The sequence below is a fragment of the Coturnix japonica genome, chromosome Z, assembly GCF_054131305.1.
Source record: "Coturnix japonica strain WE chromosome Z, WE-NBRP24, whole genome shotgun sequence".
In the NCBI taxonomy this organism is placed as follows: Eukaryota; Metazoa; Chordata; class Aves; order Galliformes; family Phasianidae; genus Coturnix; species Coturnix japonica.
Genome location: NC_140702.1, coordinates 74,180,434 through 74,195,679, shown reverse-complemented (window position 1 = coordinate 74,195,679; position 15,246 = coordinate 74,180,434). Strand labels below are relative to the sequence as shown.

General features: G+C 49.1%; 1 protein-coding gene across 1 annotated transcript; it reads right to left on the bottom strand.

Annotated features, from left to right (window-relative positions):
* Positions 1 to 5,260: 5,260 nt before the first annotated feature.
* Positions 5,261 to 14,830, bottom strand: ST8SIA3 (ST8 alpha-N-acetyl-neuraminide alpha-2,8-sialyltransferase 3). Its single transcript, XM_015848230.3, has 4 exons — positions 14,300 to 14,830; positions 13,440 to 13,562; positions 11,166 to 11,723; positions 5,261 to 10,473 (listed from the first exon to the last, which is right to left on the bottom strand). The coding sequence occupies exons 1-4, from the start codon at positions 14,476 to 14,478 to the stop codon at positions 10,191 to 10,193; spliced, it is 1,143 nt and encodes a 380-aa protein (XP_015703716.1). The 5' UTR covers positions 14,479 to 14,830; the 3' UTR covers positions 5,261 to 10,190.
* Positions 14,831 to 15,246: the final 416 nt, after the last annotated feature.

Below are 15,246 nucleotides of genomic sequence, written 5' to 3'. Positions count from 1 at the left end.
GCAGGGCGGCACAGCCGGGCGCTGTTGCAGCTATCCGCTCCAGGCAGCGTTAATTCTGCCTTTGCCTGAACCATCGATCCATGTGCCAGCCCCCCATGCACGCCCGCAGGTCCCGCATGGCCCCGCTGCCCCTGCCCGGCTCTGCAGAGCTGCGGGGCGGTCACAGCACACAGCTCAGTGCTGGGGGAGCTGTGGGGATGGGGGCATACACTGCACAAACCTTTGCAGCGCTTGGATGGCTCCGTGCCCTCCTCTCTGCTGTCCCTGCAACCACTGACCCCACAACACAGATGTCCCTGTGCACCTCAGACAGCCCTGCTGGGGCTGGCAAGGAGCAGCAAGGCTGAGGCAGGTGGGCAGCGGGTGTCAGGACCTCAATGGCAGCAGGAGCCCCGGGGATGAGAGCCCATGGCATGGACTGGCAGCAGGAGCCACCTGCTACAGCCAGACCTCGGGATATCTGCACACACACTGGGCCAAGCTGAGCCATGCTGGGCTTCACCGTGCTGGTCTGAGCCGTGCCAGGCTGAGGTTTGCTGTGCCTTGCCATGCTGAGCTGTGCCATGCTGTGCCAGGACACACAGCTGCTCCCAGTGCTGCGGTCCCTTCAGCTGCCCCTGCCCCCCTCGCTTCACTTTAATCAGTAACGTGGGAGATGGCAGCGCTGAGAGCCGCGTCCTTGCGTTTTATGTCAGCCTTATCTAGGGCTTTGATAACTGTCGCTGCTCTTGTGAAGGTCGCAGCCCCGCTTTTTCTGTTGGGCACCGTGAGAAGGTGCTGTCTCTTTGTAGGGATCGCTGAGTGCTGTGGAGAGCAGCACTGATGGGTAGAGGAAGGGAGGGGTCCGGGCATCCCTCTGCCTCGGGGGCACGCGGATACACTGTGTGAAATGCAGGAACACAGAAATGCAGGAAATCAGAAGTGCAGCTGGGGAATAAAATGGCTGAGTCCAGTCTAAAAGTGACTGCTTTGTGCTCTTCTGAGATAAGGCACTGCTCATTCCACACCTCCCTCCGGAGCTCTCAGAGTCTCTTTACAAGCTGGCTGCAAGTTGTAGTGCCTGCATTTCCTATAGATTTCCTCCATGGTTGCCAGCGGCCACTGATCTCCCACGCTGCCCTCCCACGTGTCTCTGGAGCTCACAGTGTTTTCCAAGCTGCTTTTCAGCACTGAGTTGGTATAACATCAACCTCCCTCCACAGCAGCCACCCCTGCTGCTGTTGGCCTATGGCGGAAAACAAAAAAGAAAGAAGAGAAAGAAAGCCCTGGCGTGAGGTGCCTTTGTTTGGGTCAAGTTATGCGTGAAATCTTTTTGTCCTTTCAGGGGAAGACAAAAGTTATGGTTGATTTTGGGAAGAGAGCAAGGGCAGCCCCCAGAGGAGGAGGTGCTGTGGTGAATGAGCAGAGGGGGGAGAGGGGGGCAGTGGCTTGGGAGCCAGCACCATGGATGTGCTGATGTCCTTTTCCTTTTCCTTCTCTTTCTCCTACTCCTCATTCTCCTTCTCCTTTCCCTTTCCCTTTTTTTCCTTTTTTTCCTTCTCCTTTTCCTTTTTCCCTTTCCTTTCCCTCTCACTCTCTCTTCTCCTTCCCCTTCCCTTTCCTCTTCCTCTTGTTTTTCCCTTTTCCCTTTCCCTCTCACAGAAGGGCTGATGCTGAAAACATGCACTCCAGACCCTGCCCAAGCTGTTTGTCACCAGCACAGTAAAAAAGCCATTCTCTTCTCAAGTGGAGTTTGACGTGTTTCAGTCAGTGCTCACTGTCTCTTCCTCTGCCAGTGTGCACAGCAGTGTGGAGAGGGATGCACAGAGTGTGTTCTGCATTCTCAGCTGTACTGTATATGTATGTATATACAGTATATGTAGTACATACAGTGGCAAGTGTGGTGCCACTGTTCTAGCTCCCCAGGTTTACAAAAGTCTAGTATGCTTCCTAACATACATGAAACAAAAAAACAAAAACAAAAAGGACAAAATTGGACAAAAAAATGAATGCCACTGTTTTACCTGGCTGTGTATTGATCCTCTTTACTTTCAGAAGAGCCATTTTCATTCAGAAGCCACCATACTACACTGGTATTGATTTGGGCATTCTCAGCCTCTAGTGGGATCTGTGCATGTGGGCATAGACATGTAACACCTCTGATCCAGTGGGAATCTTGAGGCTGGGGGGCTGCATATTGCTGTGTCACAGTTACAGGTGGGCATGTGTCACTGGATCCTGGGGGCTGCCCCAACAGTTGACTGAGCCCAAGGCTCCCACGTCCTTAAAATGAGGGTAACAGAACCAAACTAGTTGGTTCAGCATCTTGAGCTGATCTGAGTGTCTGCTTGTTGTGAGAACCGGTTGCTGTTACTCTAGTTATTATTTGCTTGATTTGCTCGTGCATTTTGACTGGCTTTAGCATAATTTATTTGCTTCAAGTGCTGCAAATTTTAAAACAAACAAACAAACAAAAAACATATGGACAGCACTGCTCTGTTTACCAAGGGGGTCAAGGATGTCCCCACCCAAGCACTGCATGTGGCATGGTGGTGGGCTTAAAGCAGTGAGAGCAGGCCAAGGGTGGCACCCATAATTGTCACCTGCTTTTAAGCACATATTACAAGTGTTTTCTTTTGGCATTTTGAAATTGCTCTCATAAGCCCTTCCTGCTTTGCAGAGGGCAGGGGGACGGCTCCAGTGACGCCAGCAGCTGTACAGTCAGTGATGCCAGCACAGTTGGACACTGCTCCAGGGGGGGACACCAAACAGGAGCTTGCCTTGCTGCATACACTGCCCAGGAACTGAGTTTTGCTCTTAAGAAGCAGAACCAACCTTCTTTGTGGTTCTCCCAGAGAGGATTCCAGCCATCTAGCAGTGAAAAGCAAGCCTGATAATACAGAACTGGATTCACATAGAGTATTTCAGGGGGTTGTTTGGGAGGAATAAATGGATTTGAGGAAGCTGAGTCCCATGCAAGCAAATACGAAAATGGTTCAGGTCTGTGTCAGTTGATGAGTCCCACCAATAAAGCTCATGACCCCCAGGGAGCCTTCCTTGGACCTGAGGATACGGAGAGAGGGATTTCTATCATCACTACACCAGGAACTGAGTAATGGAGAAGGACATCCCATGAGTGAGCCACCCTTGGAAGGGTTCCCTAATGCCAATCCACATCTGGAAAAATGCAGGAAGACAAGAGGGAATGAAGTGAGGTGGGGTCAGAGTTGGGCTGTTTGGATTCCTGCTGTGGAAGGGGTTGGAGATGGGGCACACAGGGGGGCAGCAGGGCTGGCTGCAGTGCAGCTGATGGCACACTTGGCTGCCAGGGCGGTGGTTAAAGATTAAAGCTGGCTCCAGTCTGCAATATTTATCTTGGGAGGAGGGGGGCACCCCACACTGTTTGGTTTGTGGGAAGTGTTGGGAAACGGTGACGCCGGTGCAATGAGAGCAGGCATGGCTGGCTGCCTGGGGTCAGCGAGGGTGGGAACACAACGGAAAGGGATGCTGCAGGGAGAAACCCAGCAGAGGGCTCCAGGCACAGCCCCTGCGAGCAAGGTGTGGGAACCAGCCTCCTCCATGAGCGCCTCGGGGACAAATGCACTGAGAAACTTGTGTGTTCAGAAGTCAGCCACAGGGAGCGTGTCAGCAGCGTGGACAGGAGATGATTTTCTGGTTAAATCACACCGAGCATTATAACCCGCAATATTTTCTTAAAGATTAGGAACAGACTCCTAACCTTGATCTGGAAACAACCACACAGAGCTCCCAGGACAATGAACCCTCCAGGACTGAAGTATGGTTAAGTGCTGCAGGAGGAAATACCTGAGTGAGGATCTGCATTGTATTTGCACTCTGTGGAAAGCTCTCAAGAACAATTTCTACATCAGAGCAAATAAAAAAGAACTGTCCCGAGCAAAGAGGTCACGAGGTGGGCAGTGCCTGTCAAGCCCAGTGTGGGTCGTGGCATCAATGGTGAGAAAAACTGTGGATTCAGTGGTTTGTATAGGTGGCATGAGTCGTGAGCAAATGTGTTTGAAACCAGACTGAACAAAGCAATGCAAAATGTGTTGTGGGACAGACACTGAGTTAGTTGTGATTAAGCAGATTACTAGTTTCTGTAGTTACACTTTTATGGAAAATTGCTGGGAACCAGATTGGAATTTTTTGGTATGCAGAGGAGCAATGAATTATCACTTTTTATAGGCAAGTTCTGAGTTTGGTAAGCCAAAAAATATCCCCTAGCAAATATTGCCAGACAATAAATGCTGACAATGTGGCTCGATTTGGTAGCTGTTCGGGTTCCAGTAGTGGTTAGAGGGAGAAGAATCCTGAACAGGAGGTGGTGGGGATGCTTCCAGCTGGGGCTGTGTGGTGCTGAGCATTGAAAAGCCCACAGTAGAGCTCTGCGGAGCCAATATGGGACATGCACAAGGCTGAAGCAAACAGTGCATCCTCTCTTGGCCTGCAAACTGTCCAACATGCAGAAAGAGAGTAGAAATGATCAGTTGGTTCTGACACAGCAAAATGATACCTCTAAGGGCTGCCACGGAATCAAAGAACCATGGGGGTTCACAGAATAATGGAGACAAACACCCCTTAGAGCAGGTTCCCTACAGAAGGCTGCACAAGAAAGCATCCAGAAAGGTCTGAATATCTCCAGAGAAGGAGTCTCTGTGCTCCCTGCCAGGGTGCTGCAGGTTACAGGAATGGCTGTCAGATGTGGTTGGGTGTGCATCACTTTAATAAACAGCTGCCCCAAGCCAAGCTCTGTGCTGATCTACATGCTGTGCGGCTCCCAATATTTTACAGCTGTGCAGAATTTGATCCATCAGATCAAACTTACTGCAGGGTATAATGAAATACAGGGAGCAGCAAACAACACCTTCAGCAACTCTTTGGAAGGTGTTTTCCATTAAGCCTTTATTTAATCGTAGAATCATTAAGGTTGGAAAAGATCTCCAAGATCCCCAAGTCCAGCCCCAGATCCCCACTGCCCACAGGCTGACCCATTGTGCACAGGAGCACCAGGGCTTTGCGGAGCCGGGGCCAAATCCTGCTGGCGCTGAGTGTTCGTGGCACACTGCCATACAGTTTGTCTGAGCGTGTTTCCAGCTCCAATATACCCTGTGCAATATGGAGCATTTCTTGATTAAAATGACAATCTGCTGCTCTGCAGAGTGTGCCTACAGCATGGAAAAACCTTCCAGTTCAGGCCATTAATTACTATTGACAGCAGGCGGTTAAGAAAACGCGAAAGGAAGAAGTGGATGCAGTTGAGTTTTACAGACTTTCAATGCACAATAAAATATTTTATTTAAAAACAATGCATTCAATATCGTGTTTTGGCACATGAGTCAATGTTGCAGGCACATTCACACCAAACAATAACATTGCTGAAAGATTCAGAATGAATCATCGCGTTTATTTCTCCACAAATGATGGTCACGACGCGGCACTCCGTTACAACAAGAACCAGGCTCCTTGCTCACAAATGTGACGACGTATTTACATGCACCACGCACTGTGCAGCCCACATCCACCCCTCTGGGACAAAGCTAACCCCATCCTGGTTGCCCTGAGGCCAACAGGGACCCAAGGGGAGCAGGGCCAAGCAGTGGTTCTGCTTGGGACACATTGCACAGCGTGTGCAGCCTTGCATGCCGTTCACCTGAGACACTACTCTGGCCCTTTATCAACACCAGCTGTTTAAAAATAAATAACGCCTTCAGTATGGCCATTAAATAACGAACCCTTTATTACAATTATGGCATTTTAATTTAATTTTTTTTTTTTTGTATTTATCTTTTTATTGAAAACAACTCCATCAGGCATTGAACTGTATAGCCATTAGAATAAAGAAACATTCATTTACAGAAAACCTGCTTTCTAAACGGTTTGTTTTTGCAGCCTCCATTCAGTTAGTTATATTTCACGAATACTTTTTGGTATACTCCACAATTCAAACTGGAAGCCAAAAACATCTGTGTTTTTCTTAGTGTATCCTACTACCACTCACTGAAAAGATGCAAGCAAATAAAATACCAAACAAGGATGTAAAGAGAAGGAAAGGTAGCACACCTATCCCCATGCTATGTACACCTTCTCCTTCCATTCTCTGCTTGGTGGCCCCATCACAGCAGCACCACCACCATATCCCCATATCCCCGCAGTGCCATCACCCCATGGCTGCCACCAGGAGCCCTTTGCCCTGAGCTCCTCCTGACTTTGTAAACTGAAAGGTTCTGTACTTGCAAGTATTGATCACGCTGCATTACGTGTGCTTTCATTTAGCTATATTTGTTCGTCTAGACATTCAGCAATAATAGCAAGTATTTTCCCTGAACCATCAGGAATTCATTTAGATAGACAGCGACGGGAAGGTTTTGGACCAAGCAAAAGGGAAGGAAGAGTCTAGCCAACATACTAGCAAATGCAGGGAGGATTTGCTGTCCTAAACACAAGGTCTACATTTGGCAGCTCCCGCAGCACAGAGCCAGGTTTGCTGGGCAGGAGCATGCTTTCTTTTCTAACAAAAGCACTATTTCCCACCCTGAAAAGACACTGATTCAAAAAGCTTCTGTTTCTCTTTCCTTTTCTTGTTTGCACCTTTGGGCTGTCACCTCTCTGAGATGCAACCCAAACCCCCTCTGCTCCTGGATGCAGGTGCCAGCACCTCACCTCCAGCAGCACAACCTGGATGGCTTCTAGGGGCTGAGGGACACCAGGCAAAGCACCAAGACCCCAACCCAAGGATTTGCAAAGAGCCCAGCCTGGAAGTGGGGCTTGGGAATGGAGCCCAGTCAGCACAACTGCCCTTCCCTTCCTGATTCCAAAGAAAAGCAGAATTCAGAGAGATCTAAGAAAACAGGCAGAAACAAAGGATGCACATTTTAAAGATGGTTTTCTACAATGCAACAGCTCCGACAAAAAATATTGATACTAAGAAGCAATTTACTTTGGGTTGTATTGTGCCATTGATTTCGGGGCAGAACTCCCCATTAAAATCAATGATTCTGAAATGTTCAATGTGGTTCTGAAAAATCAATGGGGAGTTTTGCTTAAAAATCAATGATATAATATGGCCCTTTGTCAATAATTTTTCAGTGTTCCCATTTCCAAATATTTGCAGCCGTTTCCATGCTTCCTTCTTCACACCCTGTGCTTCTACACAGCTCAGTGGTGATGGCCACGTCTTGGGACTGGCACTGATCCCCCTGCCCTGGGAGCAGAGCCCAAAGGCTGCCCCACGATCCTCTACCTTGGGCCTTGCACTACAACAGAGAGCAATCTTCAGGGGTGCTCCATTTGCCCAACTAAAGGAGGTGGAGCAAAGCCTATGCTTGTAAGGGCTTCCTATACTGGTGTTCTCAACATCTAGGTGCACTCAGTGGTGTGGCCATGTGTGCTGGAGTCCATGCAACTTCACTGATCTCAACAGAGAATCACAGAATCACAGGGGTTGGAAGGCGATCATAGCATCACAGAAGCGCAGAATGGTTTGGGTTGGAAGGGACACTTAAGATCATGTAGTTCCAATCCCTTGCTGTAGGCAGGGATGCTTCCAACCACACCAGGTTGCTTACAGCCCCATCCAGCCTGGCCTTGATTGCTTCCAGGGAGGGAGCATACACAGCCTCACTGGGCAACCAGCTCCAGTGTCTCACCACTCTCACAGTAAAGATTTTCTTCCTAATATCTAGGCTACATCTGCACTTTTAAAGCCATTTCCCCTTGTCCTGTCACTACATGCCTTTGTAAGTCCCTCCCCAGCTTTCCTGTATGCCCCTCAACCCAGTTCAATCCCCAAGAAAAGATGGCTGGGGACAGCATCACCAGGAGAACACAGATCAACCAGTGGACAGCCTTCCCAGCTTTACTGAGATAAGGGAAGACATTTACTTTAAAAATAAAAATAAATAAATGAAAAATCGAAGAAAAATCTTGGGGCAATTTTTGGTTTCAGCATGTAGTTTTTACTGATTATCTTCCAACATGGGTGCACTAGAGCAGTCATTTTGAATGGACAGAAGTGCTGTCAGGACAGACGGAAGGACGGACACCTTTACATCTACGTTAAAGTTGTTGTGCCATGTAAACAACACACAGCAGCCAAGTGCCACTTAGAGCCAGAAATCTGTACAGAGTGCATCAGCATCCACATTCAAGCAAATATAATGATAATTGCCCATATTTCTTTAATTTGCTAATAGAAATCATCACTCCCTACATAAAATTGATAGCCTGCCTCTTAATTAAAACACCTGACACTAAGCAGGGGGCTGTGCTGTATCCCAAAGCACAGCCCCTTTATCCCCAAGGCGGTCTGCACACCGCCATGAACTGCAAAGCGATCCGGGGCTTAGCCAGCATGCATCTATAGTACAGCTCAAAGGCAAATTGCACTGGCAATGATTAATCACTGTGCATCAATAACAACCGGCACAGAAACCTCCCTTCCCCATGCAGTTTCTGCTTTCGGGTGTGTTCTGGCACCCAAGGGACAGTGCCTGGCAGGGATGGGTGCTCCCTGGCCCTTCTCTCCTGCTGTTAGAATACAGGTAATGAACAGCTATATTAGTAATAAACCACATGGCACCGCATGGCACAGCACTAGCATTGCTACACAGCGATGTCCCCATGAAGACGTTTGCTACCAGTCATGCTCTGCTGTATGAGCAGTGACGAGCGCAGGCAGCGGGGCAAGCCAGCCGTGCCTGAGGTCTCATGTGGGACTGTGCACTGGGAACTTTGCAGCCATCAGCATCCTGCACAGCGTGCCTGAAGGCGTGGGCGCCAGGCTGGCGGTGCCGGGGAGCATCCGAGCCCCTTTGCAGCTCCAAATGCCCATTGCCAAAGTAAAAGCCAGAAAATAAATAAGACAAGGAAGTACAGGGCATCGTCAAAGTGGCTTTAAAAATCTCATATTTACAGGCAGTGCAGAGGGGTGAGGTTTCCCTCCCTGCTGGAATATGCCCAGTTTGGTCACATGCCAGGTGCAGTCACTTTTCCCCCAGGGCATGGGAGCTGTGCACTAAAATGCACACTGTTAAGGTATGGTTTCGAGTTGCCTTTTGCATCATCTTTCCATGTATAGTCAGATCTCAGCATCACGCAGAATAATATAAAAATGTTAAAGTACTTTTGAAGCATACTCATTTTAATAAGAAAAAAAAAAAAACAGTTGCTTTACAGACTCCTTTATCCTGAGACATCATGGCCAAGATTCTCAAATACAAGAAACCCTACGATTTGTCCTTTTTCCAACCAGACTGGCCTTCAAAGGTACCTAGAAAGCTCCATCTCCCAGACATCTGCTTTTCACCAGAACATGAGACCACTAATGCAGCTGTCTGACCATGGACTTGGTGACGTAAACCAGGCCACTGGGAGTCACATCTCCTGCTCTCCACATTCCCACTGTGCTTACTTCCCTCTCAAGGCCATTTCTCAGAAACTGGACTGCCCCAACCTCACTCCATCTCCCCCTCGAACTGGTTTGGTGGGGGGAGAACACTGTCCTGTACAGTTAACTGGGCTGGGAATCCTCCAACCCCCCTAGAATTCAGCACTGCCACAAACAGAGAGATGGGGAAGCCAGATACAAGCCATATTTTGACCTTCTCCATTATTGTTCTTAAAAAAAAAATGTAAAATTCAGTAAATATGAAAATATGCAAGCAGTGGAAATGGAGTTCCACACTGAGGAACTTGTAAATGACAATGAGCTGGGGTTGGGGGTGGCTCTTCCAATGGGCCAAGGCAAATCAATGTATGCTGAACTACCCACAGCAACATGTACGAGAAAAGCAATGCCTTATAAAATCAGAGTTTCTAATCCTAATCTGAAAGGAACAATCGAAATAAGACGTTTACAGGCAGGTAGTGGGATGCTGAAATATGAAAAGATTTTGAAACATATTTCATAGCATATATATATAAAAGCAAAATATTTCAACTTTGCTGTGCTGCTGCACGAATAGCATCCACAGAATCTGGTAAGTGCTTCTGCACTGCTCAATGTCTAAATGTGCTGAGACCCTCTGATGAACGGTGACAAGGGTGATTAAAAAGCATCTGCGTATTATGTGTAATATTTTAGGGTGGATTTTTTTTTTTTTTTTTTTTTTTTAGAATTGTATCTGAAGAGCATTTAACTCAGATTTGGGCACTTTTTTAGACAATCATTTGGCACTTCAAGATTCAGGTTCTTAGGCACAATGCGACAAGGTCAGTTTGGCCAGTCCTTCACCGTGCATCCTGTAGAGCAGCTGGAACTCTGCAGGCAGCTGGTGGGACTCTTGCCACTTGGTGGTGAACTTGGTTCCTTTCTTGTCATAGTAGTGGTACGGGAGGTCCTCCCTCGTGTTGGGATCAAACCCGAATGGCCAGAATCCATACAAGTGAATCTCTTCACATATGGCAGAAGCAAGGGTGTACATGAGAATACCTGTGCTCAGCCGCTTGGGTGACAAGTGTTTGTTTTTCCAGTATCTGTGAAAAACAAAAGGCACATTAGTATAGGATACAAGTAACATCACAGGCCTGTTGTAAGAAAAAATATGATTACTGTATTAAAAAAAAAAAAGCTACAGTATGGTGAACATCAGTGTTCACAGCTGATAATTGGAGTAAGGTAAGGATTGCTGTTTAGGTCAGTCTGTAACGAAGAGAAATGCATCAACATTTTCTTTCAAGGTCTCCTTCTGCATGTGCTTTTCGTTTTTCACCTGGAAAAACAGTGCCTTATCCAGGAAAGCAAACCCCTGACTCCTGCTGAAGTGTATTTTCTAAAGAGGTGGCCACATTATCCGTACATGAATTGCAATAGATCTGCCTAGATCACTCTGCAGATGTCTGCTGGCACCCTATTTGCTAGCTGAGAGCAAGTTCTTCCGTAAGAGCTTCTTTTCTTATGCAGAATCTCACTCAACTCCTCCACACTCCTTCTGCCTCTGCGGAAGCTGCTGTGGGAACAGTTGAACAGTCCCATGATGGCACAGACCCTGGAGAGCTTACTGAAGCAATGACAGAACTGCATGTGCTCTGAAAGCAAACAGTGTCAGGTTCTGACTGTCCAGGGAGTACCTTTCAGTTAAGGCAAGGCTACGAAAATAAAAACAATTGTATTCACATAGGGAGAAATACATATTTTGACAAGTTAAATGTGAGAGAAAAATACACACCTGTTAACATGCTGCATTATATTTCCTGGCCAAGCCAACTGGACCTTTAGTTGGCCTCGATGCTCAACAAAGAAGTCAACCAGTGTTCTTGTGACCGTTGCTGACGTGTGGAAGAAGAAAGCAGGGATCCAAAGAATTGCCCCATCAAGCTTTTTTAAGCTCAGAAAGAAGTTGTTGCGATCCTGAATGGTCAAAAGATTGTTGTAATACTTCTCCAGGATGCTGGGGTTGAAGGTTGTGAGATTGGTTTTTCTCCCAACATCTTTTTGGAATGCCTCAGTTGGAGCAAAATTGCAGCGAAAAACAAAATCAGACTTATCTATTTCTTGCCCACACTGACTCCCAGTCAGGATTCCACTGTTTCCAACCACGGCACAAACATTGTAATGTTTATTCAAGATTGGTGACACATCTGGAAGCAGTGATCTGAAGTTATTGCTTATGGAAAAAACATACTTATGGCTGGAATAATCATAATGCATCAGCTGTCCAATCCGAACACTACTCTTGGTCAAAGAAAAATTTTTTATGACATCAACATGCTGAAGGATTTCTTGTCTAAAATAAAATAGAAAAAGAAAAGAAAAAAAGAAAAAAGAAAACATTGAGTTGTATTTCCCCATTGTCTGTGTTAGAGAGATTTGTTTCCTGATGGACTTAATCTTTCCTTTCTAAAATGTCATATAGCAGTTTACTGAGCAATGCGGTGTAATAGAATCAAAATCAATACAAACAGATAGCAATGAGGGAGCTCAGAACTGGACCATGGATCTATTGTAATGATGGACTTTGTGTTTGCCATGAGGTATCTGGAGCAAAACCAAGAAGTCCAGAATATCTCATTGCATTAACAGTAATGTAGATGGTTTTTAAAATGCAAATATTCCTTGTTCATCAGGAAGCCTTGAGTCACAAAACAAGTGACAGACAGTCACTGTCTCCCGTTATGTAAACATAAGTACTTAAGGTCTTACTAGAGCAAACATGCCAACATTTTTTCAAGGGTTATCTGGAATATTCAAAATTAAGAAATAATAAAAAAGAAAAGAAAAAAAAAAAAGCAGAACCAACCTTGCTCAGGAATTTCCCCAGCAGAGCATAAAATTAGAAAACCAATACCACTTTATTTGCTCATGTTTATGGAAAACAACCTTTCTTCCAGCTCACATCCTCCAGTGTCTAAGCATTAATGGAGTCCCATTGGGTCCCCTAATTATGGGTTATGGATGACAGACAAATGCAGCAGCAGATCCTGAGGCATTAGCTCATATCAACAGCAGGGTGACACTTAGTTATTTATTAAGGATGAGGTGGTGGTGCCAGGAATGAGGCCATACTGATGGGTGGCTATTGTTGCACCAGCCAGGGAGATCCCTAGGAAAGGATGGAGCAGGCAAGATGCCATCTCATCTTGATGGCCTCAGCTGCTGATGGGCTCCTCAGGTGGGATATATGGGCAGAGTCACAACGTGTCCTCTAAAATGGCAAACATTCATCAGTTCAAAATCAGAGCCCAAGATGGTTGTAGTCATCTTAAATGGATGTAAGATTTCTGTTTCTTTTACAACTTTACTGCTGTGTATAAACATACTGCACTAAAGCCATTAAATAAAAGAGGCTGGGCAGACGTCCCTGTGTTCACATCAATGTGAAGAAAATAAAAATCCATCTTGTTTCACATTAAGCACTGAGGAAGCTTAAGGAAACAAGGAAGACTTTGCACTGCCACAATGCAATGGGGCCACGAACCTGAGAAACAGAAAGCAGAAGGCAATATACAATGAAGACATCTCAGGGGGGTCTGGGCTTGGTGGCCCCTCTGAATTGCCCTCAGCTCCTCCCATAGCCAGAGTGGAGCTGGGCTGTGGAGCCACAGTGTACTCGGTCAGAATTGCTGGACACATTTTGCCCTCCATACACATAGAGCATTTCATGGCTGCTACAGTCTGATTCGTTTTTGAGTTTTAAGCAACCAGCTATTTATCTTGAAGAAATGACAATTTCTCTTGCACTCTGAGAAACTGGGTCATGTTCCGTTTGGTAAAAGGATGTGTGCTGCAGCTTGTGTCCTGCTCTGAATTAATCAATTCTTCCAAGATAGCTGTAACCATCTTGGGAAATGCTCTGATTCAGTCTTTGTCTCTCACTGTTGGCAAATTACTAAAAATCCACAGTATTTAGCAGTCCCTGATTGTATTTTCTCAAATATTAAGGAGGAGAGGACAGCTCTAGGGAAGATGGGAGGGGGACAAGTGAGACGAGCTGCACGCTCACCTCTGCTGTGCGAACGCTGTCCGGTTGAACAACCACTTGGAGGGCTTCTCCTGCAGCTCTTGGCCCAGCGAATTCGTAATGGGGACGAACGAGGGGTCCAGGAACTTCAGCGCGAACTGGGACCTAAATGTGTGCGCACATGGACACATGGACACAGAGACACACAGACACGCACGCACACACAGGCCGCACGCCGCCTCCAGCGGAGTCCGACCGGCGTCAGCACCACGGACAGCGCCGGCAGAGCCGCGCCGCTCCCCGCGGAGTCGGGCTGAGCCGAACCGGGCTGTGCTGAACCGAACCGGGCTGTGCTGAACAGAACCGGGCTGTGCTGAGCCGAACCGAACCGGGCCGTGCTGAGCCGAACCGAACCGGGCCGTGCTGAGCCCTGCGGGGCCGTGCTGAGCCGAATCGGGCCGTGCTCAGCCGAACCGGGCCGTGCTGAGCCGAATCGGGCCGTGCTGAGCCGAACCGGGCCGTGCTGAGCCGAGCTGGGCTGTGCTGAGCCGAGCCGGGCCGTGCTCAGCCGAACCGGGCCGTGCTCAGCCGAGCCGAACCCGGCTGTGCTGAGCCATGCAGGGCTGTGCCAAGCCGTGCCGAGCCCACTCTACAGCAGCCCCCAGGCGCCGAGGTTCGCACGCCCGGTCCGAGGGTCCCGCGGTCCCGTCAGCTTCCCGCAGGCCCCGGACTGGGGGCAGCGCGGTGCGGGAGGAGCCGTGTCCGGGTCCGAGGGGCCTTCCGAGCGCCTTCCCACTGAGCGCTCCTGGGTTTCCCCAGTGCCAGTCGAGAAGCGGGTGGGGGCGGCCCCCTGCCCCCTCGCCATGCCGGGCCGTGGCGGCCATCCGGAGCCGCGCCCTCACCTGAATCCCGCGTGGAACATGTACATGCGGGGCCCGCCCGGGCCGGCGGCGCGGGGCGCGCCGAAGATGTTGTCCTTCTTGAGCGAGACGTAGCTGATGAGGGAGAGGATGAGCAGCGCGATGCTGAGCATCACCAGCCCCAGCACGCTGGCTACACGCACCATCTTGCAGCTCCTCATGCCGGGAGGCGGCCCCGCGGCTGGGCGTGTGCGGCGGGGCTGCCGCGGGGCTGCATGCGGGGGCGGCGGGCGCGGAGGCGGCGGGGACGGGGACGGGGATGGGGACGGGCCGGCACCGCCGGCAGCCGGCAAGAAAATGGAGGGAGCGGGCGGCGGCGCGCTGAAATGGCAGCCGGCAGCAGCCCCCCCCCCCCTCCCCGAGTCCCGTCCCCGGCGGCCCCGGCAGCGCCGACCAGCTCCCCCTCGGCGGGCACGGCGCACGCCCCGCAGCACCGGGGACGGCCCTGGGTGCGCCCTCCCCGGTTCCAGCTTCCTTCCCAACAGCCTCGGGTTGCACCCCCAGCACTGTCCTGGTGCCTCGCAGGGTCCTCAGACAGCCCCAGGGTCCCCTCAGTGGGTCAGCACGAAGGTGCAGGCGGGGCTCAGCACCCCATTTATCTCTGCACCCCAGTATGATTGATGGGCAGACCTCATCTGGGCTCCCACTCCTCGCTATGGGCAATTAGTGATCAGTGGGTGACCGGCAATGGGTGACGGGCAATGGCACCGGGGGCATTATGGTATCCTGAGCTCCTTGGCATTGCCATGTCAGAGGGTCTGAGCGCTGCCATGGGGCTTTTTCCTTTATCACAACCTGCCAAACCCAGCCAGAGAACCCTTGTTGTGTAAAAACACGGTGCTGAGGCCACGATGCTACCCGAAGAGCCCTAGCTGCAATTAAACTGCCTCATAAATCTCACAGTGACTTTCATGTGAACTCCAAGAGAG